General features: G+C 40.4%; 1 protein-coding gene across 1 annotated transcript in view; it reads left to right on the top strand.

The window, feature by feature from the left end:
* Positions 1-26,068, top strand: part of abcc9 (ATP-binding cassette, sub-family C (CFTR/MRP), member 9) — a 50,646-nt gene that overhangs the window by 17,629 nt on the left and 6,949 nt on the right. Inside the window, exons 17-40 of the mRNA XM_056367543.1 lie at positions 739-844; positions 2,722-2,760; positions 3,968-4,006; positions 6,450-6,551; positions 6,662-6,746; positions 6,850-6,930; positions 7,889-8,026; positions 8,144-8,269; positions 8,371-8,470; positions 8,691-8,764; positions 9,214-9,426; positions 9,695-9,849; positions 10,340-10,409; positions 10,516-10,673; positions 10,906-10,998; positions 13,921-14,023; positions 14,335-14,448; positions 14,836-14,956; positions 17,198-17,328; positions 18,851-18,929; positions 22,974-23,082; positions 25,347-25,450; positions 25,567-25,700; positions 25,895-25,957. Coding sequence (XP_056223518.1) covers positions 739-844; positions 2,722-2,760; positions 3,968-4,006; positions 6,450-6,551; positions 6,662-6,746; positions 6,850-6,930; positions 7,889-8,026; positions 8,144-8,269; positions 8,371-8,470; positions 8,691-8,764; positions 9,214-9,426; positions 9,695-9,849; positions 10,340-10,409; positions 10,516-10,673; positions 10,906-10,998; positions 13,921-14,023; positions 14,335-14,448; positions 14,836-14,956; positions 17,198-17,328; positions 18,851-18,929; positions 22,974-23,082; positions 25,347-25,450; positions 25,567-25,700; positions 25,895-25,957 — 2,537 coding nt within the window. The remainder of the gene's footprint in view (positions 1-738; positions 845-2,721; positions 2,761-3,967; positions 4,007-6,449; positions 6,552-6,661; positions 6,747-6,849; positions 6,931-7,888; positions 8,027-8,143; positions 8,270-8,370; positions 8,471-8,690; positions 8,765-9,213; positions 9,427-9,694; positions 9,850-10,339; positions 10,410-10,515; positions 10,674-10,905; positions 10,999-13,920; positions 14,024-14,334; positions 14,449-14,835; positions 14,957-17,197; positions 17,329-18,850; positions 18,930-22,973; positions 23,083-25,346; positions 25,451-25,566; positions 25,701-25,894; positions 25,958-26,068) is intronic.

The following is a 26,068-nucleotide window of genomic DNA, read 5'->3' as shown; positions in this document are numbered from 1 at the left end:
AATTGCTTGTTCTGCCAAGTGCTGGTGTAATTTAGTGTGTGTGTGTGTGTGTGTTTTTGTACTTCTATCTTTGTGCGAATTGTGAAGACATTTAGGCTGCTCTTTACTTCCTTGAGTTGAGTTTCTATTTTAGCATTAGAACTTGGGTTTGGAATAAAGTCAGACTTGGATTAAGGGTTAGGTTTGGGCATGCAGCGCTGATGGTTAAATTTTAAGGGGATAATTAATTAATGAAGTCATTGGATGGATAGAATCTCAAGCTGGCAGTTTATTAGGAACACCTAGATAAATCCAATGCAGTCTAATACAACAGTCCTGCAGTAAATCCTCTTTCATTAGGGTTCTAATGTTCAGTTTGAGTTGGCGGTATTTCAGAGTGTATTGGTTTTTAAGAACCAACAGCTTGTGTGTCCATGTGAAGAGGAAAAAGGTTTTAAGTTTATTCATCTCATACTTGTATTTTTTATCAGCGAGGTTAAGTTTGGGGTTAAGGTTATCGGTTGTATTGTTGTAGCGGGGGGGGGGTGACTCAGCCTTTTCCGACCTCTGACCCCTCTTTTAGGTCTCAAAATTCTCACGACCTCGCCTGCATTTGTTAAGTGAATTTGAACACGCCATTGCTGCGTATTGTGTTTTTGAAAGCATGCGCGGAAGTATGTACAAATGACGATATAATTACAATTGAGAATAAAGTAAAAATAAACGAATTATCCTCCTCAAACTTTTCTGTTTGTTCAGGTCAGCTGACAATGATTGTGGGCCAGGTGGGTTGTGGGAAATCTTCCTTGCTGCTGGCCATGCTCGGTGAGATGCAGACTATCGACGGAAGAGTCTACTGGAGCAAGTAAGACATCACAACAACACTGTACAGACAATTTCACTGGTGTTATTCAAAGCCTGTTGACGAAACTGGAATGGAAGAGCATGAATATGGTATAGCAGTAACAATTTTAAAAGTTATCTTCAAACATATTTTATTTCTACTGAGGCCTGTAGCTGTTTTAAAGCTACTCAGTCTCTTCATTACTGTGTGATATTGGCCACAATCCTTTTTATTTTTCAATACAGAGATACAATTATGACGTATCCTGTTCAGTATTCTGTGTTTGAGTTACACAGCTTTTATTTTCTTTTTCTGTCTATCAAATGATACTACCATCAATCTACCATATATTTACAGGTCCATGCAAACTGAAATATTATTTTAGATGTAAATAAAAATAGAAAAGGGTGTACATTTTTATTTTGTTTATTTTTTTACGTTTGTATTTACAAGAATACACGTAGTCACATTGTACACGTTATCACATCACACCTCTTATTTACTCTCTCAGTAATTCCTTTATATTGAAGTGTTGAAATAACTATATAATAATAATACATTTATATTATGATGATACTTAAATGTTATCTTCTTTGTGCTCAGAATGAAGGAGAAATAGAAGAAAAAATAATCCGTCTATTAGCATCAGGTGTCTAGTTTTCAGTGTGATTTCATTTTCTACTCTGATGGTTTAATGAAATTAAATGTTTGGGTTATTGAATCCTTCAACTTTGAAAAAGGGTTTTATTTATTAAATAAATGAGGGAAAACTCATTTTGAAGGAATTTTAACGTAACTGCTGTTCAATAGCTAACGCGTGGGGATATTAAATTATACTAAAGAGGCTTTTATTATGAAATTAACGTATCAGTGTCGTTATCATTATTCATGTCATTATCTCACTATTTGTTTGTCTGTTTCTATTGCAACAGACAAATTCTCTGTTTAAATAACCTACAATCTCACCAAAAATCATAAAATGACTAAATGTTTGTTAAAGTCACTGAATCAAAACTCTGATACGATCATATTATCACAGTGACTCACCCTGAAGGAAATCTGATCTTGATATTAATGAGTGGTCTAAACGGACTGCTACTATCAGTCTTCATTGCATTTTATTGCATTTACAGGTATTTAATTAGCCTGAAATTAGATCATACTTATTAGAAGACATTTATTCACCAGGATATTGATTGGTTCTCCAGGACAAACCAAATGTTATCGGATGCACCCCTGAAGTGACACAGCCAAAACAGGAAACTGTCAGTGAACTACAATTATTACAGTGTCGGAAAACACTGTAATCGCACAATTTTAGCTCATTTCTGGGATCTAACAAAGGAAAACACTGTTTGTTCACACACGGACACTCAAGTGATTTGTCAGATTCAATGCTAAAATTAGCTGCTACATCCTAATCTAATATTTCGTCAGTGAATTGTTAGCAGAAACTTGCTTTTGAATTTGCTGAGTGCCTGAAAACTGATCTGAATATTTTGAGGATTGAGAATTTGACACTGTAAAGCTGTTTTGGGGGTGTAAGCTGCCATTTTGTCTTGAAATAGTTTTAGAAACCTCTCAGCTCTCACAGGAAATCTGGAATTCGCTCCAGCATTTCGCCATATTCAGATTAAACAAAAGAAAAAAGAGATTGTAAACGTCAAGATTCATATCGAAATCATTTGAGAATCTGTGGCCAGCAGGGCTGCACACTAACCTATGCTGTGTGTCTGTGTGTGTGTGTGTGTGTGTGGTGTGTGTGTGTGTGTGTGTGTGTGTGTGTGTGTGTGTGTGCACACCTGCGCCTCTGTTCATGTGACTGCATGTATACATGGATGTGTGTGTGAATGTGTGTGTGTCTGGTCTCTTTACCTCCTGCACTCTTGCCACATCAGACTGCCTGATTGTGAGATGATCCACGAGGGGAACATAAGGTACTTTGTCTCGGAACTCTTCTTTCTAAAACATAATCATTTACACAGACTCTAAACATTCACATGTAGGCTTTAACAGTTTATCTGACTTATCTTACCCAGAGTTGTTTATACAGAGTTTAATTACTTTAAGCTGCCAACAGTGAAGTGCAGAATTAAACCCTGAGAGAGATGAGAAAGTGTCAGAAACATCACAAACTTCACCTGCATTAACAGCTGTTTACTTACCAGTCGGGCCGAGAACCTTGTTCATTGTTGAGTTTACAAACCAAGAGGTTATAGTACGTCCTCTGAGCAGTTACTTCCTTAGGGCAGACTGGGCACTACAGTGACTCGGTATCAGAAAGTGACGAAATGAGCCGTAGCTAGCTGGGTAGCATGCTAACTTCAGTAGAACAAATGAAGGGATAAAAATAGAAGCAAAACAAGAGGTTGCTTTCCACCACTGGATACAGCTCTTGGCGAGTAAAAGAATGAGGTTTGATGCTGAACTCACAACGTTTTTCTAGACTGGTAAGTAAGCAGCTGTTAACGCTAACGCTAGCTATGTAGCAATAGCAAAAACTTACAAATCGCTCCTTTATTCATCTTCTCATTCCTCATGAAGATCATAAAGATAATTCTGACTTTACAGCTGTTTGCTCTAAATCTTGTTTCTTGTATAGGGCCACATAAACTCCTACTGAATATATATAATCCTTTAACCCTGGGCATCAGTATCAGACACGCACACACACACATACACACACACACACACCCTCGTGCTCATAAGACATGAGACATCATTGTCAAAGAAGCCACAAAACCTAATTATCGCAGACAGACAATGACTGCATCACTTACATGGCTCTTCTTCTCTGGGTGGGAAGGTTAATGTGATTAACAGTTGGCAGGCAACATCATGTCTTCATTGTCTGGGCTCTGGCATGAAAACATTTCTGTCTCTTCCTCTCTTTTTCTTTTTATGGTTCTTCGTTCCCTCTCTTTCTTCCACTTTCTTCTGTTTCCTGTTTCCATGTTCCCCTTGTGTGTCTCCCTCAGCAGAAAAGAATTGTGTTGTTGCTCGTAGCTTTTCTCTTTCTCTCTCTCTCTCTCTCTTTGACCTTTTGCCTTCCTGTCTTTTATTACTTATGTAACACACAACCACAAATATACACACATCTGATTGCAGTAGACCCACTCTAACACACTGACGTGATTTTGACAGTTGGTCAGAGACAGAGGAGTCTGACGAAGACATCAGGAGGTATACGCTCTTCTTCCTGTCTCCTACTTCCTGCTTCAGATCTGAAGTGACCCTTTGACCCCCTCATCCGCCTCTCCTCCTCGCCTTCTCTTGCTCTCATCTTTTTTCATTCCATTTTTCCCTCAGAAGAAAGTACTGTTTTACAATATACTCAAAAGGATTTCTTCCAGTTACTCGGGCTGCGTTGTTCTTGAACACATACATATAATCTGCATCTGTTGTTGTTAGTTTATTAATTGTTTTCTGTTTAGATAATAATACAAAATAGAAATGTAATATATTCTAATATACTGCAGCTTTCATACACAAAGGGCAACTCAACATGCTTTACAAAAAAAAAATTAAAGAGCAGAAAAATTAAACAAAAGTTAAAACAGTAAAAATATTTCAAAATAAGAGGGACGCAAAAGAAGAAACTGTACAAAAAAGTTGTTTTGTTTTTAGTTTATACAGCATATTTGTTTATCTGTGTTTATTTCTGCAACACTGTTTGACATTTATACCTTGAAGCTAGAAAGTTCAAGTAGTAGCAGTGGCTTGGTCTTTTGAAGATCTCCCATTCAGAGTTCCTGCTTCTATAAGTCTTTCTGCTGAAGCAACATGTTAATATGTATGTGTTCAGAAACAACGTCATCGGCCTTCAGATCGTACTATCTTCTGCTCATTGTGTTGAGATGATCATTTGTTTTGATCCTGGAGTGGTTTGTGCTTTTTATGCTGGGAGTCGAACAAAGAAACAAACTCAAACATGCTCTGATAATATAGATTTTTTATTTATTTATGCACACTCAGTATCTCTGTACATGGCCACAATGGCAGATTTAGCACTCTTAGTATTCTTTACAGCTTTAGTAAAATTTTTATGTAATAATACATAAATCAAGAGAATGTATACATTTCTCTTCCGTGTCTGCATATATGATATTTGTGAAAATATAGTTTTTAAAAGGTGTTCATGTATTCTATGCTCTACATCCACACATTTACATTACCTTGTATGTTCGTAGTAGTTAGCTCAAATCCTTTTATAATAATGTCAACCAGTTGTATGACGTGTTTCGTGTCAAAGTGACAGAGGATCAGACAGGAAATTCTGGATTAAACCTGATAGAGACAAAATCTTCCAAGTATCCAACTAGTTTTTGAGGGGAGGAGCTAAAAAATCTCAGAAGGGCTGTTCTCAGATCAGGCTCCCAGCAGCGTGCTACAGTTGTTGTTGTTGTTGTTGTTGTCGTCCTTCTGGATGTTTTTATTTGTGTTTGTGTTGCTGTAGCTGGTGTTATTGTTGGTGCTGTTGTTGATGATTTGCAGCTCATCCTTAACCTTGATCCATGATCCATATTTATCTCCCATATCTGACAAAGTATTTTTCATTTTGCTGTGTGGAGTTTGACAGCTTTTTTTGGGGGGGGGATTTTTGGGTGCCGCTTTCATAAAGCTGATTGGAACAGGAGAATTGATCTGATAGTAGCTTTGCTCCTGAAAAGTTCTTTGGCTCAATGTTGAGCAAAAAACTCAGGACTCCTTATATATTTAGGGATGCAGATGAATTGTGGAAATGCTAAAACATAAAATAGATGTGATGAAAAAGTATTAAAACCTGCATAAAGAGCAAACAGATATAGCACCTAAAAACTGCTTGTATTGCACTCAGAGAGCTCAGACGTTCAACAGTGTTCAAGCCAGTGTCAAACAACATACAACAGAAAAATTAATTCCTAGTCAATGAACCGCATTGAATGGGTTCCTCCCTGGCTCATGATCCATCCCTCCACCAAGTTCGGTGTAAATCAGTTCAGTACTTTCTGTGTGATCCTGCTGACAAACAAACAGACATGGATTACAACATTACTTCCTTTGCTGGACGTAATATAGACCACCTGTTTAACAACATATACAGTATGTGGTGCTAGAAAGTTTTTGGTCTTGAAAGTACAAATCTTTCTTCAATTGATTGTAAAATCTCATTCACATTTACATTTTGATGTGTTTAATTGAAGTGTATCTTTCTCCATACAGTCACACCAGTTGTGTCTTAATGCATCTCCAGCATCGCAATATCTTTATCTCTTTTCTAATCTTGTTATCCTACTTAAAAGTCATTTAATGAACCCCTGCTTAGGAAAACCTAATCAAAAAATCTGATCATGCTAATGATATATTTGTGTAATTATTTTATATAATCATAGAAATATATGTTTGTAAGTTCTAGTTTAAAAAAGGGAACATTAAACCTGTGAAAATTTAAATTAAAGGATTCTTCAAAAATTCAGTTGTTAAGCTTTTGCCACAAGACAAAGTAAGTATCACTGTCAGGAATCAACGGTAGATATGGTGAAGAGAACGGTGTAGATCAGTACTCCTGCTCTGTAGCTTTATGAAGACAGGACTTGTAGTTCTTACGTTGGTATCTGTTTGCCTCCATTTCCCATGATGCATCCAGCAAGAACAGATACTCCGTGGCCTACGCTACCCAGAAGTCCTGGCTGCTCAACGCTACAGTGGAGGAAAACATCACGTTCGGCAGCCCCTTCAGTAAACAGAGGTAAAAAAAAACCCAGCACACAACTACAGCCAATTTCAGAAATGCCTCAATATTCATGTCAGTGCTTCATGATTCCTCTGAGATCATGGTGGTTATTTTGTGTTTCCAAGGTACAAAGCCGTGATTGACGCCTGCTCTCTGCAGCCAGACATTGACCTGTTGCCCTTTGGAGACCAAACCGAGATTGGAGAGAGGGTATACAAGTGAACGTCTGAATATTATATTAGAACAAACACTTATTATTTTTTTTACTAACTTTTGGTTCTGTACTGGTGTTTTTTTCTCTCTACATTTTTAGGGCATCAACCTGAGTGGAGGTCAGAGACAGAGAATCTGTGTGGCCAGAGCTCTCTACCAGAACACCAACATCGTCTTCTTGGTGAGCTAAGCTTTATTACACTCACGGCACATCCAGTAGAAAGGCTGGGATGCACCTTCAGCGATGTATCCGGGGGTCTTCGAGTGTCTCCCTGTGAGAACAACTTTATTATTTTGTCACTACCATGATCACCTGCTTGGTGGAATTGGAGATGACCGTGTCTGGCCAGAGTGTCATTGAGGCGATGTACTCAGGAAACATTAACTGCTTGTGTCGCAGATCTTTGCCGTGAGGTGTGTCTCTCTCCGGACCTTTTAGAAATGTACAAAAGATTTGAGATAACGTTTCTCTCTAATGCTTTTACAACAACTTACATTATGTTTTTTGAATTAGATAAATGTCCACACTTTCCTTACTGGACTGGATACATGTGGTACACGTTGGCCGTTGGGATGAGGAGGTGTCTGTTTCTTACTCATTTCTCTTTCCACTGTGATGTCATGTGTTTATCTTTCTTAGTGGTTGCGTAATTTCCTGTTGCCCTCACACGTTTTAATTGGTTGTCCATCAGTGGCATTCTTTTACACACGCATCACACTGTGTAATGTCTAGACTGGTAAAAAAGTTTAATGTAAAATAAGGAGGGAATGTTTTCTTTTGTGAAAGTGCAGCTGCTTGTGTTTTCCATATGTGATCTCCAGACCGGAGTACATACGTCATACACTGTCATCAAATAATCATAACACAATCTCTATTAACACTCTATACACACAGATGACAGGTTCGTCCATCTATCTGAATCCTACAGGATTTTCTCTTTGCTTCTCTAGAAAACGTAACAAGCTTCACTGTCAGGATCACACCTCACTAAATGATGTGATAGTCCAAAAATGTGTCTAATTTACTTTGGATTGAAACCGTTATAATTACACTCATCGGTACATCACTATTTTAGACACCTGCTCTAAAACTCTCTCCTGATTTCTTTATATCCGTCTCTCTCTGTCGTATCCGACAGGATGATCCGTTCTCTGCGTTGGACATCCACCTCAGCGATCACCTGATGCAGGAAGGAATCCTCAAGTTTCTGCAGGACGATAAACGGACTGTGGTCCTGGTCACCCATAAACTGCAGTACCTGATTCACGCAGACTGGGTAAGAGCCTCAGACTGATGCGACAGTTCCCAAAGTTAGTAGTCAGTCCGTGACCATCTATCGCGTGTTATTTTAATGTTCTCTGTGTGTTTGTTTTGTTGTGTGTGTCTTGCACAGATCATAGCCATGAAAGATGGCTCCATCCTGAGGGAGGGAACCCTGAAAGACATTCAGACTCATGACGTTGAGCTTTATGATCACTGGAAAACCCTGATGAACAGACACGACCAGGAGCTGGAGAAGGTAAAGTGATACAGTTTCACCTGAGGATACAAATAACTGCATCTCCTCCAAATCCGCCGACATTAGACGACAAATCTGTTGACATGTGTCTGTGTTTCTAGGACATACAGCAGGACAGTCAAACAACACTGGAGAGGAAAACCCTGAGGAGAGCTTTCTACTCCAGAGAGGCCAAGAACCAAATAGATGATGAGGATGAAGGTGCTTTTTAATGTTGTTCAAGTGTCTTTAATTGTTGTCTTTAATGCACAAAACATGATCAAGGCTTCGTGTCTCTGTTTCAGTTTAGTTGCCTCAAAACTCTCAAAACACTTTTGTCCTTCTGTTTTATCAACCTGTGTGTTGGTAGTTGATGAAAAGCTGAAATAGAAAAGTGTTTGTTTGAATTGCTTTGTTGTTTTTGTGATATCCATCCCATCAGAGGAAGAAGTGGAGGAGGAAGATGACGACAACTTGTCGACGACCACCAACAGACGATCAAAAATCCCATGGAAGGTAACGCGTCTATGCAGCTGCACACATGAAAGTGTCATTCTCTACAAAGGAAACAGCTGACTGAGCTGGTCAGTTGCACAAGTTTCCTCAGATGTTCCTTTACTTTCGTCCGCCATGTTTCTTCATATGTGACATCAACAACTCTAGCACCAAAATTTCACCAGCTTTCCAAGTTATTCCGACTTGCCTGAACAAGAGTCAAAATTCATAAATATAAAATAAAAATTGTAAAAGCCAATTAAATCTTTATATTTTAGGAGTTAAAACTTTTTTTTTTGGCACATCAATAGTTAGTTTTTTGTATAATTAAGTAATTAATCATTGCAATGTTAGCAGTGACATCTACATCCAGAACAGCTCTGCCTCTAAAAATATTTTGTAGAAGTAAAAGTGAGATCTGCCATCCATCCATCTATCCATCCGTGATAATGGCCGCTCCTTTATCTCAGGTGTGCTGGTGTTACATGTCCTCCGGTGGTTTCTTCATGGTCTTCCTGATGGTGTCCTGTAAACTCCTCAAACACTCCGTCATTGTTGCCATTGACTACTGGCTGGCTCTCTGGACGTCCTCCAAAACCAATCAAAGTATGTCCGGTGAACCGTCGTATGGAACCGGCCTGGCCAACAGCAGTAACACCACCCAGGGTTTCTCGGAGGCTGAGGTACACAACGACTACATCCTGATAAGTTTACACATATAAAATGGAATACAACAAAAAAAATAAATAAATAAAAGATAAATGCAATTAAATGAGAAGTAATACAAACGTGTGTGTGTGTGTGTGTGTGTGTGTGTGTGTGTGTGTGTGTGTGTGTGTGTGTGTGTGTGTGGTGTGTGTGTGTGTGTGTGTGTGTGTGTGTGTGTGTGTGTGTGTGTGTGTGTGTGTGTGTGTGTGTATGTGTGTGTGTGTGTGTGTGTGTGACCCACAGAAGGACGCCTACTATCTGCCAGTGTTCATCATCCTGTGTGCAGCTGGTATCACTTTGTGCCTCATCACCTCTCTCACCGTGGAGTTTCTGGGTCTTTCTGCAGCCACCAACCTGCATCACAACCTGCTCAACAAGATCATCCACGCCCCCATCAGGTGCACTTACTAACACACACACTCACACACACACACACACACACACACACACACACACACACACACACACACACACACACACTAACGGACCGTAACAAGTTCAGCCTGGAGGGTGGCTACAGGCTCAGTGTGGATCTGCTGTGTTGCATCTAAAATGCTGAATCTGCTTTATGAGAAGTTGTTCATTGTGTCCATTTATTACTTGTTTATATCAGCTCCTGATGCTCTGACTGGCTCAGTATTAGTAGTGTTAAGTAGAGTACCTGCACAATAGTGGTGACTTTAACGTCTTGTGTTGAAATTGTGACTTAGACAGAGGACGAATAGACAGGAAAGCAGAATATCACGCACAGGTCTTGTCTCCAAGGAAACACCTGTGAGGGGTGGCTCAGAAAGTGGGTTACATAACCCTCAAGTGTCTTAAAAGAAAACATCCTAAATGTTCGCTTTTGATGTTATTTGATGCTTTATTTATTACCTCGCTGCTCAGGTTCTTTGACATCACTCCCCTGGGACAGATCCTCAACAGATTCTCAGCTGACACCAACATCATTGACCAGGTAAATGGATGAATAAAGATCATCCACATGGATAGACTGAGGACTTGTTGTGTTGCAGTTTTGCTTCGGTTCCAAACCAAACATGATGCACTCTTCTGTGTTTTAGCATATTCCTCCCACGCTGGAGTCTTTGACGAGATCCACGTTACTCTGCTTGTCGGCCATCGGGGTCATATCTGTCATCACTCCGCTCTTTCTGATCGCCTTGGTTCCCCTGACGATCGCCTTCTACTTCATCCAGAAGTACTTCCGGGTGGCCTCCAAGTGAGTCCATGGTGCAGGATTTGTATTTAAACAAATCAGGGAACAGCAAACTTTTTGGGAATTATAGCTGTAACCTATAAACTGTTTATATATATTTTTCGTCTGTATAAACCTAAAATAATGAAGACATTGGATATAAACTCATGTATAAATTGTGAATTCTGTCTCTCTCTCTCTCTCTCTGTCTCTCTCTCTCTCTCTCGCTGTCTCTCTCTCTCTCTCTATCTCTCAGGGACCTCCAGGACCTTGATGACTCCACACAGCTTCCTCTGCTCTGCCACTTCTCTGAGACTGCAGAGGGTCTCACCACAATAAGAGCATTCAGGTACAGCTGAAACTACTGCTTTATTGATACCAGTGTTACAAGTGTACAATCTGAATAAAATAAATAATATTCCTGACAGCTACTGAGGGAAGTTCAGAGACGAACAGTCAGTGACACATACTGACGGTGAATGGGAGACTGAGGTTGTAACAGTTTATGCTTGTGGGTCTGGGTGGGCGGGGCTGAGGGCGGTGACTGCTTGTTGTGACATCACAAAGTTACAGAAGTCCTGACGGCTGGTTTTAGGGTTCAGTTTCTGAATACAGGCTGTGTGTATATCTCTGTGGACTGAGCGCTTTGATGCTTTCACAGTATTAATATAGAACCTAGAGCTGCTTTATAATCAAACAACACATGGACATCTACCTTTAGACTATATGGCGCTTTAAGTTTTATATATATTTGTAAGGGTTAGTAATTGTAATAATATTATAATGACGTTAGAAGTAGTTGTAATAGTAGCTGTAGCTCTTAGAGAGCCAGTAGTTGTGGTTTTACTTTTAACTGCAGTGACAGAAACATTAGCTCCAGCTCATGTTGTAGTATCTCCTTGTATTTCTGTCTTCACCCTCTTTCCCATCGTCGGTATAATCCAACATTAAACAGCTCTCACGCTTTTCTTCTCCTCTCTTCCCTGAGGACTTCCTCTTCCTCACACACACACACACACACACACCACACACACACACACAACACACACACACACACACACACACAACACACACACACACTAACGGACCGTAACAAGTTCAGCCTGGAGGGTGGCTACAGGCTCAGTGTGGATCTGCTGTGTTGCATCTAAAATGCTGAATCTGCTTTATGAGAAGTTGTTCATTGTGTCCATTTATTACTTGTTTATATCAGCTCCTGATGCTCTGACTGGCTCAGTATTAGTAGTGTTAAGTAGAGTACCTGCACAATAGTGGTGACTTTAACGTCTTGTGTTGAAATTGTTGACTTAGACAGAGGACGAATAGACAGGAAAGCAGAATATCACGCACAGGTCTTGTCTCCAAGGAAACACCTGTGAGGGGTGGCTCAGAAAGTGGGTTACATAACCCTCAAGTGTCTTAAAAGAAAACATCCTAAATGTTCGCTTTTGATGTTATTTGATGCTTTATTTATTACCTCGCTGCTCAGGTTCTTTGACATCACTCCCCTGGGACAGATCCTCAACAGATTCTCAGCTGACACCAACATCATTGACCAGGTAAATGGATGAATAAAGATCATCCACATGGATAGACTGAGGACTTGTTGTGTTGCAGTTTTGCTTCGGTTCCAAACCAAACATGATGCACTCTTCTGTGTTTTAGCATATTCCTCCCACGCTGGAGTCTTTGACGAGATCCACGTTACTCTGCTTGTCGGCCATCGGGGTCATATCTGTCATCACTCCGCTCTTTCTGATCGCCTTGGTTCCCCTGACGATCGCCTTCTACTTCATCCAGAAGTACTTCCGGGTGGCCTCCAAGTGAGTCCATGGTGCAGGATTTGTATTTAAACAAATCAGGGAACAGCAAACTTTTTGGGAATTATAGCTGTAACCTATAAACTGTTTATATATATTTTTCGTCTGTATAAACCTAAAATAATGAAGACATTGGATATAAACTCATGTATAAATTGTGAATTCTGTCTCTCTCTCTCTCTCTCTGTCTCTCTCTCTCTCTCTCGCTGTCTCTCTCTCTCTCTCTATCTCTCAGGGACCTCCAGGACCTTGATGACTCCACACAGCTTCCTCTGCTCTGCCACTTCTCTGAGACTGCAGAGGGTCTCACCACAATAAGAGCATTCAGGTACAGCTGAAACTACTGCTTTATTGATACCAGTGTTACAAGTGTACAATCTGAATAAAATAAATAATATTCCTGACAGCTACTGAGGGAAGTTCAGAGACGAACAGTCAGTGACACATACTGACGGTGAATGGGAGACTGAGGTTGTAACAGTTTATGCTTGTGGGTCTGGGTGGGCGGGGCTGAGGGCGGTGACTGCTTGTTGTGACATCACAAAGTTACAGAAGTCCTGACGGCTGGTTTTAGGGTTCAGTTTCTGAATACAGGCTGTGTGTATATCTCTGTGGACTGAGCGCTTTGATGCTTTCACAGTATTAATATAGAACCTAGAGCTGCTTTATAATCAAACAACACATGGACATCTACCTTTAGACTATATGGCGCTTTAAGTTTTATATATATTTGTAAGGGTTAGTAATTGTAATAATATTATAATGACGTTAGAAGTAGTTGTAATAGTAGCTGTAGCTCTTAGAGAGCCAGTAGTTGTGGTTTTACTTTTAACTGCAGTGACAGAAACATTAGCTCCAGCTCATGTTGTAGTATCTCCTTGTATTTCTGTCTTCACCCTCTTTCCCATCGTCGGTATAATCCAACATTAAACAGCTCTCACGCTTTTCTTCTCCTCTCTTCCCTGAGGACTTCCTCTTCCTCACACACACACACACACACACACACACACACAAATATACAAACACTGAGAGACTCGCATACACACACACACACACACACACACACACACACACACACACACACACACACACACACAGAAACAGTGAATCTGGTGCTGAGACAGATTCTTGGCAATCATGGGATGGTTCCCATTATCATTATCCACTGGTCTCCCTCCAAACCGAGTCTGGTTTAGATGGCAGCGACTCTCTGAGCTCAGACGATGATAAAACATTGAGATTCAACAGGAGAAATACTTAATTCCATTAGTTCAAAGTTTGTTTATTATTAGACTTTTTTTTAATTTCCTCTTTACCCTTTTATTCTTATTTTACATGTCAGTTAGAAATCAAGGCCAAGAACAGGTGAAACCAACAACATGTTATTTAGGTGAAAATCTTCATAAAATAATTTTGTGTGTCTAATGTTTTTAATCAAATGTGTGTTTCAGACATGAGGCTCGTTTTAAACAGCGGATGCTGGAGCTGACGGACACCAATAACACAGCTTATCTGTTTCTGTCCGCGGCCAACCGCTGGCTGGAGGTCCGCACGGTGAGAAACTAGTTTTTGAAAATCCTCTCAGAGGACCGTTCACTGGTTTTCTCACAGGTACGGCAGAGACATATAATCTTCACATATCAGTGGCCAAAGAAGTAGTAAATGAATGTAAACTATTAAGGAAGGATGATGTAAAGCTCGTTCATGCTCTTGCAGTTCTTTGTTTTTGCTTTTATTCCACTTCTCAAACCCCAATTTCCCGACATGTGATCAGCCTTTTACATAAGTGCAGCTCTCTGTGAATTTAGATTTTGTTGTATGTTCTTTGAGTGAACATGTCTTCCTTTTTTCCCCTCTTTGTGCAGGACTACCTTGGAGCAGTGATAGTGCTGACGGCAGCTGGAGCCTCCATATTGAGTTTGAAGTTTGATGTGCCCTCCGTGGGCCTGGTGGGCCTCGGACTCACCTACGCCCTCACTGTGAGTTTTCACGTCTAATGCTCAGTCACACTTTTCAGTCTGCCCATCCACTACAGCACCTGACCACTGTGCTGCAAGTTTACTGCACATAACTTCATCTCACTGCATCACAACCCACTAAATGGACCTCTCTATGGATTCTCTTAATCTGTTTTCTTAGACAGATGGTATTTTATGAAAAGCTCAGTCTGATGCATTATAAGATGCTCTGGGAATCTCTTATTGTCGTAACAGCAAATACAAAACCAAACCTTTTCATAATATAAATTTAGATTTAAGTTGTCTTGTCATATTATTATAGGTCACACAATATTAGACTGTTAATTAATTAATTAATTAATTTCTATGTCGATAGAAACCAGCTCACTCGACCCCCCCTTTGTGCAGGTCACCAACTACCTGAACTGGGTCGTGAGGAACCTGGCGGATCTGGAGGTCCAGATGTCGGCTGTGAAGAAGGTCAACAGCTTCCTCAGCACAGAGTCCGAGAACTACGAGGGATCTATGGGTAACTGAGTTCTTGTTGTCAAGCCGACACGGCACTGTTCACCAAAACAGATCACGTGTAACTGGCCTTTAAATCTGGATGACGTTTCAGACAAACACAGTCCAACGTAGATACTTTTGGAGATACTTTTTTAATCTGCTGAAACCACAAAAACCTTTTATAAGCAATCAAGACCAAAAAACTTTAAAAAACTTAATTCTACAAATAATTTAAATTACACTCGATCTAAATGTGGGTTTGTTTTCCAAGCACAAAGAAATGAACACAATGACCCCATCTAATGATAAACCAGCTCGTGTTGTAACTCTACGCTATGTGGTTGTGGTGTCAATGAGTTTGTGTGTGTGTGTGTGTGTGTGTGTGTGTGTGTGTGTGTGTGTGTGTAAAACCTTTGTAACAGTTTCATCTTCAGTCCAGAAGCTGTGTGTTGGGTTTATGGGATGTGCTGTTGCCATGGTGAAATACAAATGCTGCAGGAATCTTTTTCCTGGCAGCACAGAGAACAAAACATAGAGATGTTTCATTATTTAACTCTCATTTCATTAGAACAGTGCCATAGAGATCACTGATATCTCACCAAGCCAAATCAAATCCGACCAGAACCGAACCATTTGAAATCTTGAACAAAAAAGGAAAACGCTTCAGTGAGTTTGAGCAAGACAGGGCAGCTATTTCGGGTAGTAAAAACAATTCCTGAGCTTGAAAGATTGGCTGGAAGAAACCAACGAGGTGAAGGAGTGAAAAGAAAAAGATATCAGAAAAGGATAAAAGTGGATTTAAGGATAGGGTTTATTTCTCTCATTGGCCTTTCCTCTGAACCTTTACAGTAAACGACCGGTGAAACCATAAAACGTTCCCAAAACCCCTGAGTGACAAGAGGACAGAGAGATTTTTCCTCTCTGACATCATGGAAGCTTCCAGCTAATTGATAAAAGTATAAAATCCTCCAAAGTTAGGGAGGAACAGATTAAACATAGCCTGCAGCAGAGCCCTGCCATTTTTGTTATCTGTGTGATTTATTTATTTTAGTGTAGTAACATCAATAATGTTCCACGTGAGCTCCACATAACAGGGAGAACTTGTCTGTCTTAAACAGTTGTACTGTATAGAGTTTTGTTAAGTCTTAGAAAATGACCCAAGTGACGTCATTTGATTGTTTAATCTTGGGGATTACAACATTTTAATGGAAAGTCTATGGAGTTAGGAAGACATTGGTGTTTTTCCAGTCCAGCAAACCACACTATTGAAGTGCATTATGGGAAGTGTAGGATCCAGAGTTTTTGGCGCTTGATGCACACTAGGGGTTAAAGGGTTCAGTACGCTTCAAACGAAGCAGTTTTATGACGTGTCTTATGTGTTCTGCATGCTCACGTTCAAAAGCCACGTTTCCATGGACCTGCTCGATGTGCAACGTGAATTTACGAAAACAAAAACGAGTAATGGAAAAATGTGAATTCAGAGAAAATAAAAAACAAAGCAATATTTTGCAAAAGTGAAATCGAAAGAAACGGGATTTAAATCACATAACATCCAAAACCTATTATCTCTCGAAAACCCCTGATAACGGCTACTGCGGTGGATGAAATCTTCCCAACAACTAGCAGATGCTGGAAATCCATCACCACGTTTTAATTGGAACGATTTCGCGAGAATAGAAAAACCCAGCTTTATTCACACATGACTCAGTGGAAACGCAGATCATTCTCAACTTATATTTTGCACAAAACAAGTTGCCATTTAGTGAAAATGGGGGTGTGGGGGTATTAGCCATAGCTATCATAAAGTTGTTATTTCCTTTTGTTCTTTTCTGAAAAAATAACTATTGTAAGGGAATGCAACTTTACAAATGAAGAGTATAAAAATAATGATAAAAACCTAATGTCACTCATCGTTGCCAAAGTAAATCTGTTAGCTGTGATGTAGCTTTTAGTCCAGCCCCATGCTGAAGTGTGCAGGCATCATGGTTTACAGTATAAAACTATGTAAATGTATAGTTGTGATGTCAGTCGGGAATTTGAGCTGTTTTTTAATAGGGAAACTCCACCACTGTTTATCTGCGGTGTTATGACTTGGACCATATGGTCTATACACTCCTGTTTACACTGTAACATATACAACTGGCAGGCAGTTAGTGGTCTGTTTTTTGTTGCACTGTTCAGGGTTAAGCAAGAGTTAACAAAGAGAGAAGTAACCACCCCCCCCCCCCCCCCCCCCCCCGCCTCTATGTTTCTCTCCCTCCAGACACCTCTCAGGTGCCTGAGAACTGGCCCCAGGACGGTGAGATAAAGATCCAGGACCTGTGTGTGCGCTACGATCCCATGCTCAAACCAGTGCTCAAACACGTCAACGCCTACATCAAACCGGGCCAGAAGGTAATTACAACGATGCTGTGAAGAGAGCGGAGCAGGGCTGCAGCGATCAGTGTGGTACAGCGAAACAGTCACAGATGTGACGGCTTATTATTGATTGTATATGACTGGAAGTGTCTAATTAATTATGACCAATAGATGTGTGACACTGAGAAAAATGTCACAGCCACAACTATCATTAAACTAACAGTACTGTATTATAATCTATAGGGTAACACATAATTCACACACTGTCGCTAAGAAACAAGGACCTCACATCACAGTGAAACGCCAAAGCAGTGACGTGTGTCTATAGGCGCAGAGAGATGATCTCAAGATCCAGAGGGAGGTAATGACAAAAGATCAACAGCAGGATGATTAAAGGGAGGGGAGCTGTTGAATATCGAAGTTGAATAATTTCATTTCATTGGCAGCCTCCATTAAACTGCGAACCAACAATAGAAAAGATGTAAGTGGAGTGTCTCTCACTGGTTGAACATGTTTATGTCTCATTAAAGTGAAAGACTCTTCAGATGCTCTCCTGTCTGCCAGTGGAGTTTAAATAATCTCTTGCTAAAAGTGCATCACTGTTTGTTCAGTAAGTCAGTCAGCGTAGGAATATTGTTGTTGTAACAACAGTTGAACGCTTCCAGCTCCTGAGACGGGGGTTTGTCAAAGTGCTTGATTTACTTTACTTATTTAATCCTGTTCCTGCCCTGAAGCTGTGTCTCTCAAACTCTTTCACACCAAGGACCCTAAACGGACACAAATTAGACCCCAGACCCCCGTCTGACCAGATGTCTGTTTTTAGATGTTTTATTTCAGAGAGTGTTTGAAACCCACGACCAAAATAGTCACACACTCTGCCACTGTGATACTTGTGGATGGAAATATAGTGAAAAATACACAGGGACGTAGTGCCACAATGAGTTCCCGCCATCGTTCGCTGCCGTTGGCAACATGTTGAATCTCACCCCAACTCTCATTTCTGAGTCTATGTCGAGGCCTCCTAACAGTTTTATGTGTCCCGAGGGCAATATAGCCCAGACACGCTGCAGAGGAAACTCATTTCAGCCGCTTGTATCCACGATCTCATTCTCACAGGTCGTTCTTACCAACACAGTGAAGTGTGTTTCCACTGTCCTGCAACACTGTGCCTCTAAAGCTCACAGAACATGTAGATGTGAACTGTTTTTATTTAATCTTTTGTACTTATAGAAATGTTTCCCATGAGGGTTTTTTAATTCTAATGGAGTGTCTCCATTAGAATAAAATAAACGTCTCTCATCACTTGTTTTTTCATAGTTAATATGATTTAAATGAACAGTTACAGTCTAATTTGAGAAGGCTGTGAGTTTCTCTTACATGAGGATATTTCCTTTGAAGTCACAGCCACATGCCTCCATTAAACTGCGAACTGACACTGAACTGACCAAACTGCGTCCACACACAGCATGTACCTGCCGCTCTGTTATCACACAGGTGTCTCATGTCTCACCGCAGTGTCACAGCGAGCCTTGTTGACCGCCTCTCTCCTTCCTGTTAGGTGGGAATCTGCGGTCGCACAGGCAGCGGGAAGTCCTCTCTGTCCTTGGCCTTCTTCAACATGGTGGATATTTTCGAAGGTGAGTTTGTCTCCTGTCACACTGTTAACACACAGAGAGAGGGAGAGGTTGTTTTTTTTTTTTCTACCTCCTTCATCTTTGTTTCAGCTTCTATTCCTGCAGTCTCTCTCATCTCTCCTTGTCTTGTCTTGGCGTCTCTCACTGGTTGAACATGTTTATGTCTCATTAAAATGAAACACTCTTCAGATACTCTCCTGTCTGTTTGCCGAAGGATTTCCCTCCGACTTGTTTTCTTGAGCACCTCTTGACCCTGAGGTCCTGCTCCACTCAGAAAACAACACAACACTGTTGGTCCCTTATTTTGGTTTTCTGTTGTCATGTTCTTTCTTGGCCGTTTCCTCTGATCTACTGACAAATATAGTCTTGTTAGACAGGAGGATACTTCCACCTTCTAAAATGATTTAATAGATCATAACATGATAGCTAAAGAACCGTTACAAGTGTCTTTCAATACGCTTTATTTTTCCCTGCAGGCTTGCGTCGGTGTTTAGTTTTAAAGAGTGACACTGAGCTCTTATTTGGGGCGCAGCTCTGTGGAGAAATATTTTTGTGAGTGGGTCCCTGTTTGATTTGTGTCGTCTCTTGCCGCGTTTTCTGTCCGAACCCGAACTGAGTCTTAAGAGAGAAGTAACCAAGCCCGACCCAAAAACCCGACACGGTTGGTGTCACACAGTTGTTACCATGGTGACAGCCTACCTGTTGATCCTGATTACGCACGTGTGGGCACCTTGTGAATGAACCCGAACATCAAAAGTGTGGATTAATCCGCCTCGGAAAATACTCCCCAACAAATGCACCATTTCCAGGAGGAAATAAAATAAAACTATTGATAAATATCTACAATTATTATTAGAAATATCAACCTCTATAAAGAAGTTGAGGTGATTTAAGTGCAGAGACAAAATAAACACAGATAACATGTTGGTTTTAGGTCGTCATGTCATAAACATCCACCATCCAGCCGGTATTATAGTAGAGTGTGTTTATGCTGGAGAAAATGTTTATTTAAGGTCTTTAAAACACTTGTGCAGGTCTAAGTGAGATCTAAAGGTTTTTTGTCCAAACCTGTTGGGTCCCGTTGCTATGCACCATCTATTGTGGACTATGATGCACATGCACATGCACTTGCAATGCAATACATATCCCCGCTGCTGGTTTCATGTTATTCTCCTGAAGGACAATTGGTGGTGGTAACACACATAGAGTTTTGGAGTAACACTGAATATAAACATAAAACCTTTAAACTTTATTGTCTTACGTGTGAGAGACAGCAGATCATCAGAGAAAAGCTTGACTTCCATTAACCTAAGCAATTGCATAATTCAGATTTTCAGCCATTTCACAAAGAGAACTAACATGATTCATAATTAAAACCTGATTTAATCAACATTATTCCTCACAGTTTTGTCTGTATTGCCTCAACAAAAGACGTCATGGGCTCACGACCGAACAGAAGAGGAAACAGACGTCTAACTCTCGTGGTTTTTCCTTTACATCTCAGCTTGCCTAAGCAAACAAAAAGAAAAAATTACTATATTGTGTATATTTAAACTTAAAGTATTGACAAGTTTAATTTAGTATCGACTTCAGTTGTTTTAACGTCTTCAGGGAGCAGGGGGGGAGTTGAGGAATTAGCAGGGAGGGGAATTCTGGGAAAACTGTTCTTTTATATTTAGAAGCACTTGAACTAACAGTACAGATTGGATAAGACAGAATTATTTACAGCAGTTATACTCAGGTATCATGATGGATCTAACGATGCTTTGTATTGTTTATTCCTGCTGCGTTTATCACTTTTAACTCTGAACATAATCACCCCTTTAGTTTACAGTTCCTTTCTAACGTCTGAGGCACTAATCACAAACCTTTTACACGACCACACTGTGTAAATCTGATCCCTCTGAGTTCCTCTTACTCACTGTGGCCCATTCATCTAAAGTGTTTAGTTTTTCGCCTATAAATCAAGAAACATTCAACTGAAATGTTTATTCCTCAGTGGCGACGCTGTGAGTGGCATTAGTGCCCTGAAGTCGCTTTTAAATGATCTGTACTCATTAAACTGCTACAACTGCTTTAGACATGTGGGATAAAGACGAAACAAACCTTCTCACAGCTGCATACCCTCACTCATTAGATGATAAGAACGAGAAGACAGACAATAACATCTATCAGTCTACTACTGTGGTTCAGGATTCCCCTGGGGGGGGGGGTTGCAAGATAATAAATAGAAAATAATAAGAACAAAAAAAACAATTTCTGCTGCACAAATTGTTTACTTTTTCTGACTTTTCACTGAACTTTTCTTTTTTTTTTTATTGTGAAATACTTCAACGTTTTACGTCATCAAACCTCTAAAAGCCTCAAAGCAGTCTGAAAAAAGGGAGCATCACTGTTCAATGGAGCTGCTCTTAAATGTGTAAATGACAGATATCTGACATATGACAAATCTGACAAAGGAGACGTAGGTTTTCTTATTGTCAACAAATCCCATGAAAAAAACAAAACCAGCAAAGCTACTAACAAATATTGTGTGTGTATCCAAAGCCTGATCCAGTTCTTCTTTATTCACACTAACTGTTAAAAACACATCAGGGCCACTCTGGCTACATCGTTAGTTTTACAATGCATCTCTTTCACTACGTCTACTCCTGGCGTCCACACGACTCGGAGACTTTTGGAAAACGCTGCTGGAGCCGTTTTAGTTTGAAAACTGTGAGGACGACGTCGTCTGGACGAGGCCAAACCGATACCTTTGGAAACGATGACGTAGACACAGACGGTCGCCTCCTGATTGGATCTTATCGGCCTCGACTACAAGCGGTGAAAGCAACATGGATAATGAGCTACAAGCGTTACTTTGCTAGCAGCTGTTGTGCAGTTAAATTCTGCATTTTAACACGCTGAACTAATCAACTGCAGAGTAGACGATCTGCTTCCTGTTTACACCGGCTCACACATGCCCAGACCTTTTTTGAGATCTTTTTGGTTTTAAAACTTAAATGAAAACATATTAGTGTTGACGTATTACACTGTTCCACACACACTGTTGTTTATTTTGACTCAGTCCCACACACACTGTCCTGCTCACTAGAACACCAAATGTGGATTAAACCGCCACTGAAAATATTCCCCAATAAATACGCCACGTCTTGTTTGTTTGCCTAAAAAACAGGAGGGAATAAATAAGTAATTAAATTAAAGTTTAGTTTAAGTTATGAATAATCTACAAATATTATAAATATCAACCTTGATGTGACTTAAGTGCGGAGACAAAATGAACACAGATAATATGTGGTTGTTTTGGCTACCAGTAAAACACCACGGGAGATAAATTAGACGTTCTGCGTCATCTCGTCGTCTCTTAAACATCCACCAACCAGCCTGTATTATAGTAGTGTGTGTTTATGTCAGAGAAAATGTTTATTCAGCCGTTCCTCCTTCAGGTTCTTTTTAAACACTCGTGCAGGTCCAAGTGAGAATATGAAGGTTCATTTTGTTCTTTTAAAGAGGACCTGGAGTAGACTCTTCTATCACAGAAGTAAGATAAGGGTATAAAGAACAAGACTTGGCCCATTTACTCCCAGTCATCTTCAGGCTCTGGATCATATTTCTTAAAATTTCGTTTTTATTTATTGGATTTTGAAAGCAACTCGTAATTGTATCGTTGTGTTTGTACTCTGGACGATAAGGACAGCTTCTAGACAGATTATCCAGACGAGGATGTGATTACACAGTCACTTTTTCCATTCACACACACACACACACACACACACACACACACACACACACACACACACACACACACAGCTGGACAGATATTTCATTTAACTGTAAATTAAGGCATTTGTTTTAGCAGCGTTTCCTTATAAAGCAGTGAAATAAAACTGGAGCAGCACGTTGGCGATAGCTCTCCTGACTGAACCCACAGGAACATTTGTCATAAACAGAACAGAAAATATTTATTCAAGATTCAAGCTAAAAATGTGCTGTTTGCAGGGGGTTATTGATCAGTTATTACACACAGTACGTTTTCTTATTTTCCAGGGAAGATAGTCATCGACGGGATCGACATCTGTAAACTTCCTCTGCAGACTCTGAGGTCGCGACTATCCATCATCCTCCAGGATCCTGTGTTGTTTAGTGGATCAATAAGGTAAACAAACAAACACACACACACAGGCAAAAAACTGCACATATTAAAGTGGCATTTTATTGTCAATCAGGATATGCCACACCCGTCAGGTGGAGGAATAATCTTGGTCATTAACACACATTTAAACACATTTGTGGACAGATTTTTAAGAGACAGAAACCCTCTGTGTGTGTGTGTGTGTGTGTGTGTGTGTGTGTGTGTGTGTGTTAGTGTGTGTATAGAAAAAGTATTAGATCTTTAATTTACTAATGAAAAATGGAAGCAAAAACAAAAGTGTTGCATTTATATTTTTGTTCAGTGCAGAAAGTAAAACGTAAGTAAACTGACGTCAGGACTTTGGTTCTCCAAAGACACCACAGCTGGGTCTCACACTCGTCTTTAGGAAAGATGCAGAAAAAACACGACAATTAGCTCTTTGTCAGAAAGATAAAGACAAATTTTTTAAAAAAACTAGTAGTGGCATGTCAGATAAAGAAAAATCCAAACCGCAGCAACAAGTGAAAATAAGTCACAGAGAAAAAGAGAAACATTTGTCACATGACGACACACAGTCCCAGCTGTGGGGTTAGTGGTTGAACACACAGTGGGAATCTGGCTGAGACCTAATCTGACTTTTGTCACAGACGTCATGGACTGAGGAGGTCGTCGGAGGGATGAAGGACCCTGTGTTGTCTTCTGCCTCCTCCTCCTCTGTCGTTCACACTCACAACCTCCGTGTGTTTGTGTTACTGGACGATACAGTGACTCTGTGTTTGTTATAAAAGACAAAGAGCATGTGCTATTTGTTTGGACAGATACGCCGCTCCAGATAATTATGTGTGTGTGAGAGTGTGAGAGCGTGCGTGTCTTGTTTATGTGAACGTAAGCCAGGGGGTGAATGGTCGACAGTAACTGTTTCGCACTGTTATCTTGGATGTAGCCGTTATGTTCTGACACTGTTTGACTCGCTCTGACTCTGCCACACACACATTCAGTAATAAAACTCGGCAGATTTGTCACATTGTGATTATTCCTGCAGTTATTTCTCGAAGCCTCACCGAGGGAGCCAGAGTTAGAGATGTCATAAACTGGAATTAATTAACGATCACATCATTAACCGCTCTGTATGACAAAGAGATACATGTGCACGTGAGGAGAAAACTATACGGGGTCATTTATTCATTTTCATTTATTCGAATATTTCATCTATTTTTGCTCAATATTTTCCCAGTTCACGATGTCAGTGTCTTGTCTCTTAGATATTCAGGACACGATGTCTCAAAACTTCCTCCAGCTCAACAAAAATAAATCAAAATTGTTTAATTTGGTTTGTTTTCAAATCACTCTTGGCATCTCGTCTGCAGCGATCGACCCTGCAGCCAGAAACTCTGACGGCAAACAAGTGACTGGAACTGAATCATGTTTCCCCCTAAATCTCTTGAAATATGAGGCATTTCCTCTGAATTATTGATCAAGTAAAGGTTGTTTGTATTTTAGTTGCTTCCCGTTTTGATTAGTGTTGCCAAGAAAATAATTTCTCAGCTGCAGCTTGTTCAAAATGTAACTGCTAGATTCATGCAGAATTAATTATGATATTTTGTTGATCTCATTCAAAACGCACTCAGCTGAAAATACATTCAGTAGTTTTATTTAAATTAATCAGATGACTCAGTTGAGCATCACCAAGGCAAACAGCACATTTACATTGTGTTACAGTATATTAGCATATATATATATGATATGAGCAATTTACACACTCGCTCTGACGTTACCAACACGTTCCCTGCTCTTGCTGGGGACGATCAAGAAACACTTGAATCAAATCAGGAGAGACTTCACATTCTGAGCCGATGATACACTTTTATTGCCATGTGGAACACAATAAAGTGAGAGATGTGAGTCTTTGGTGATTAGACCCCGTTGTGATGTCGTCATGTGTGAAAAGGGGGTGGAGGAACTGGCCTTTACAGCACAAATGTCACTGGGCGTCCATGTTTGTTTCTGTGCAAGAGGCAGAGCTCCAGTGGATCTCTAGTGTATTTGCTCAGTCGTAAGGTTCGTGCTCTGAAATCTGAAAAGTTAGTGTAAACAATCAGGGAGGAATAAATTAAAAGGAGACTCAAGCTCTGATATCGCTCTGAAAATACATGAGTCACACTTCGACACTGTTAACTTTATTTCTGTGTTTATACGGCTGGCTGAGAGCACACGCACCTGCTCAGCATCCTCTGACACCGTCATCACACTCACATACAGCCGGTGTAAATTGTGTCGTCTTGTTGCAGGTTTAATCTCGACCCAGAGAGAACGTGCACCGACGATCGGCTCTGGGAGGCGCTAGAGATCGCCCAGCTGAAGAACATGGTGAAGGCGCTGCCTGGAGGACTAGGTGCTGTAATACACGTCGTCAGCTAAAGAGGATGCATTGGTTAGCATGAAGAGTCAATTAGTAATTTAATAGTACTGTTTAATCATACGTCTGCTGTTTATTGTGTTTGTGTGCAGACGCGGTCGTGACAGAAGGCGGCGAGAACTTCAGTGTCGGTCAGAGGCAGCTCTTCTGTTTGGCCAGAGCTTTTGTCAGAAAGAGCAGCATCCTCATCATGGATGAAGCCACAGCATCTATAGACATGGCCACGGTGTGTGTGTGTGTGTGTGTGTGTGTGTGTGTGTGTGTGTGTGTGTGTGTGTGTGTGTGTGTGTGTGTGTGTGTGCGTGTGTGTGTGCGTGTGTGTGTGCGTGCGTGTGTGCGTGCGTGTGTGTGTGTGTTATATCAGTTAATTATTACCTTTTTAAATAATGTTAATACTCTTTTTCTTCTCTTTCCTTGCAGGAGAATATCTTACAGAAAGTCGTGATGACTGCGTTCGCAGACAGAACAGTCGTGACGATCGCAGTAAGTCCTTCACTCTCTTCTCCCGTTGATTTTTCTTTTTATTAAAAATGTAACAAAGCGGATAAAAACTCTGACTTTTATTTAGAGTAGACTAAGATCAAATCCCAGTCC

Source organism: Seriola aureovittata, chromosome 22 (genome assembly GCF_021018895.1).
Source record: "Seriola aureovittata isolate HTS-2021-v1 ecotype China chromosome 22, ASM2101889v1, whole genome shotgun sequence".
NCBI classification, from domain to species: domain Eukaryota; kingdom Metazoa; phylum Chordata; class Actinopteri; order Carangiformes; family Carangidae; genus Seriola; species Seriola aureovittata.
Note: the sequence above shows the minus strand (reverse complement) of the source record. Positions and strands in the feature narration are given on the sequence as shown.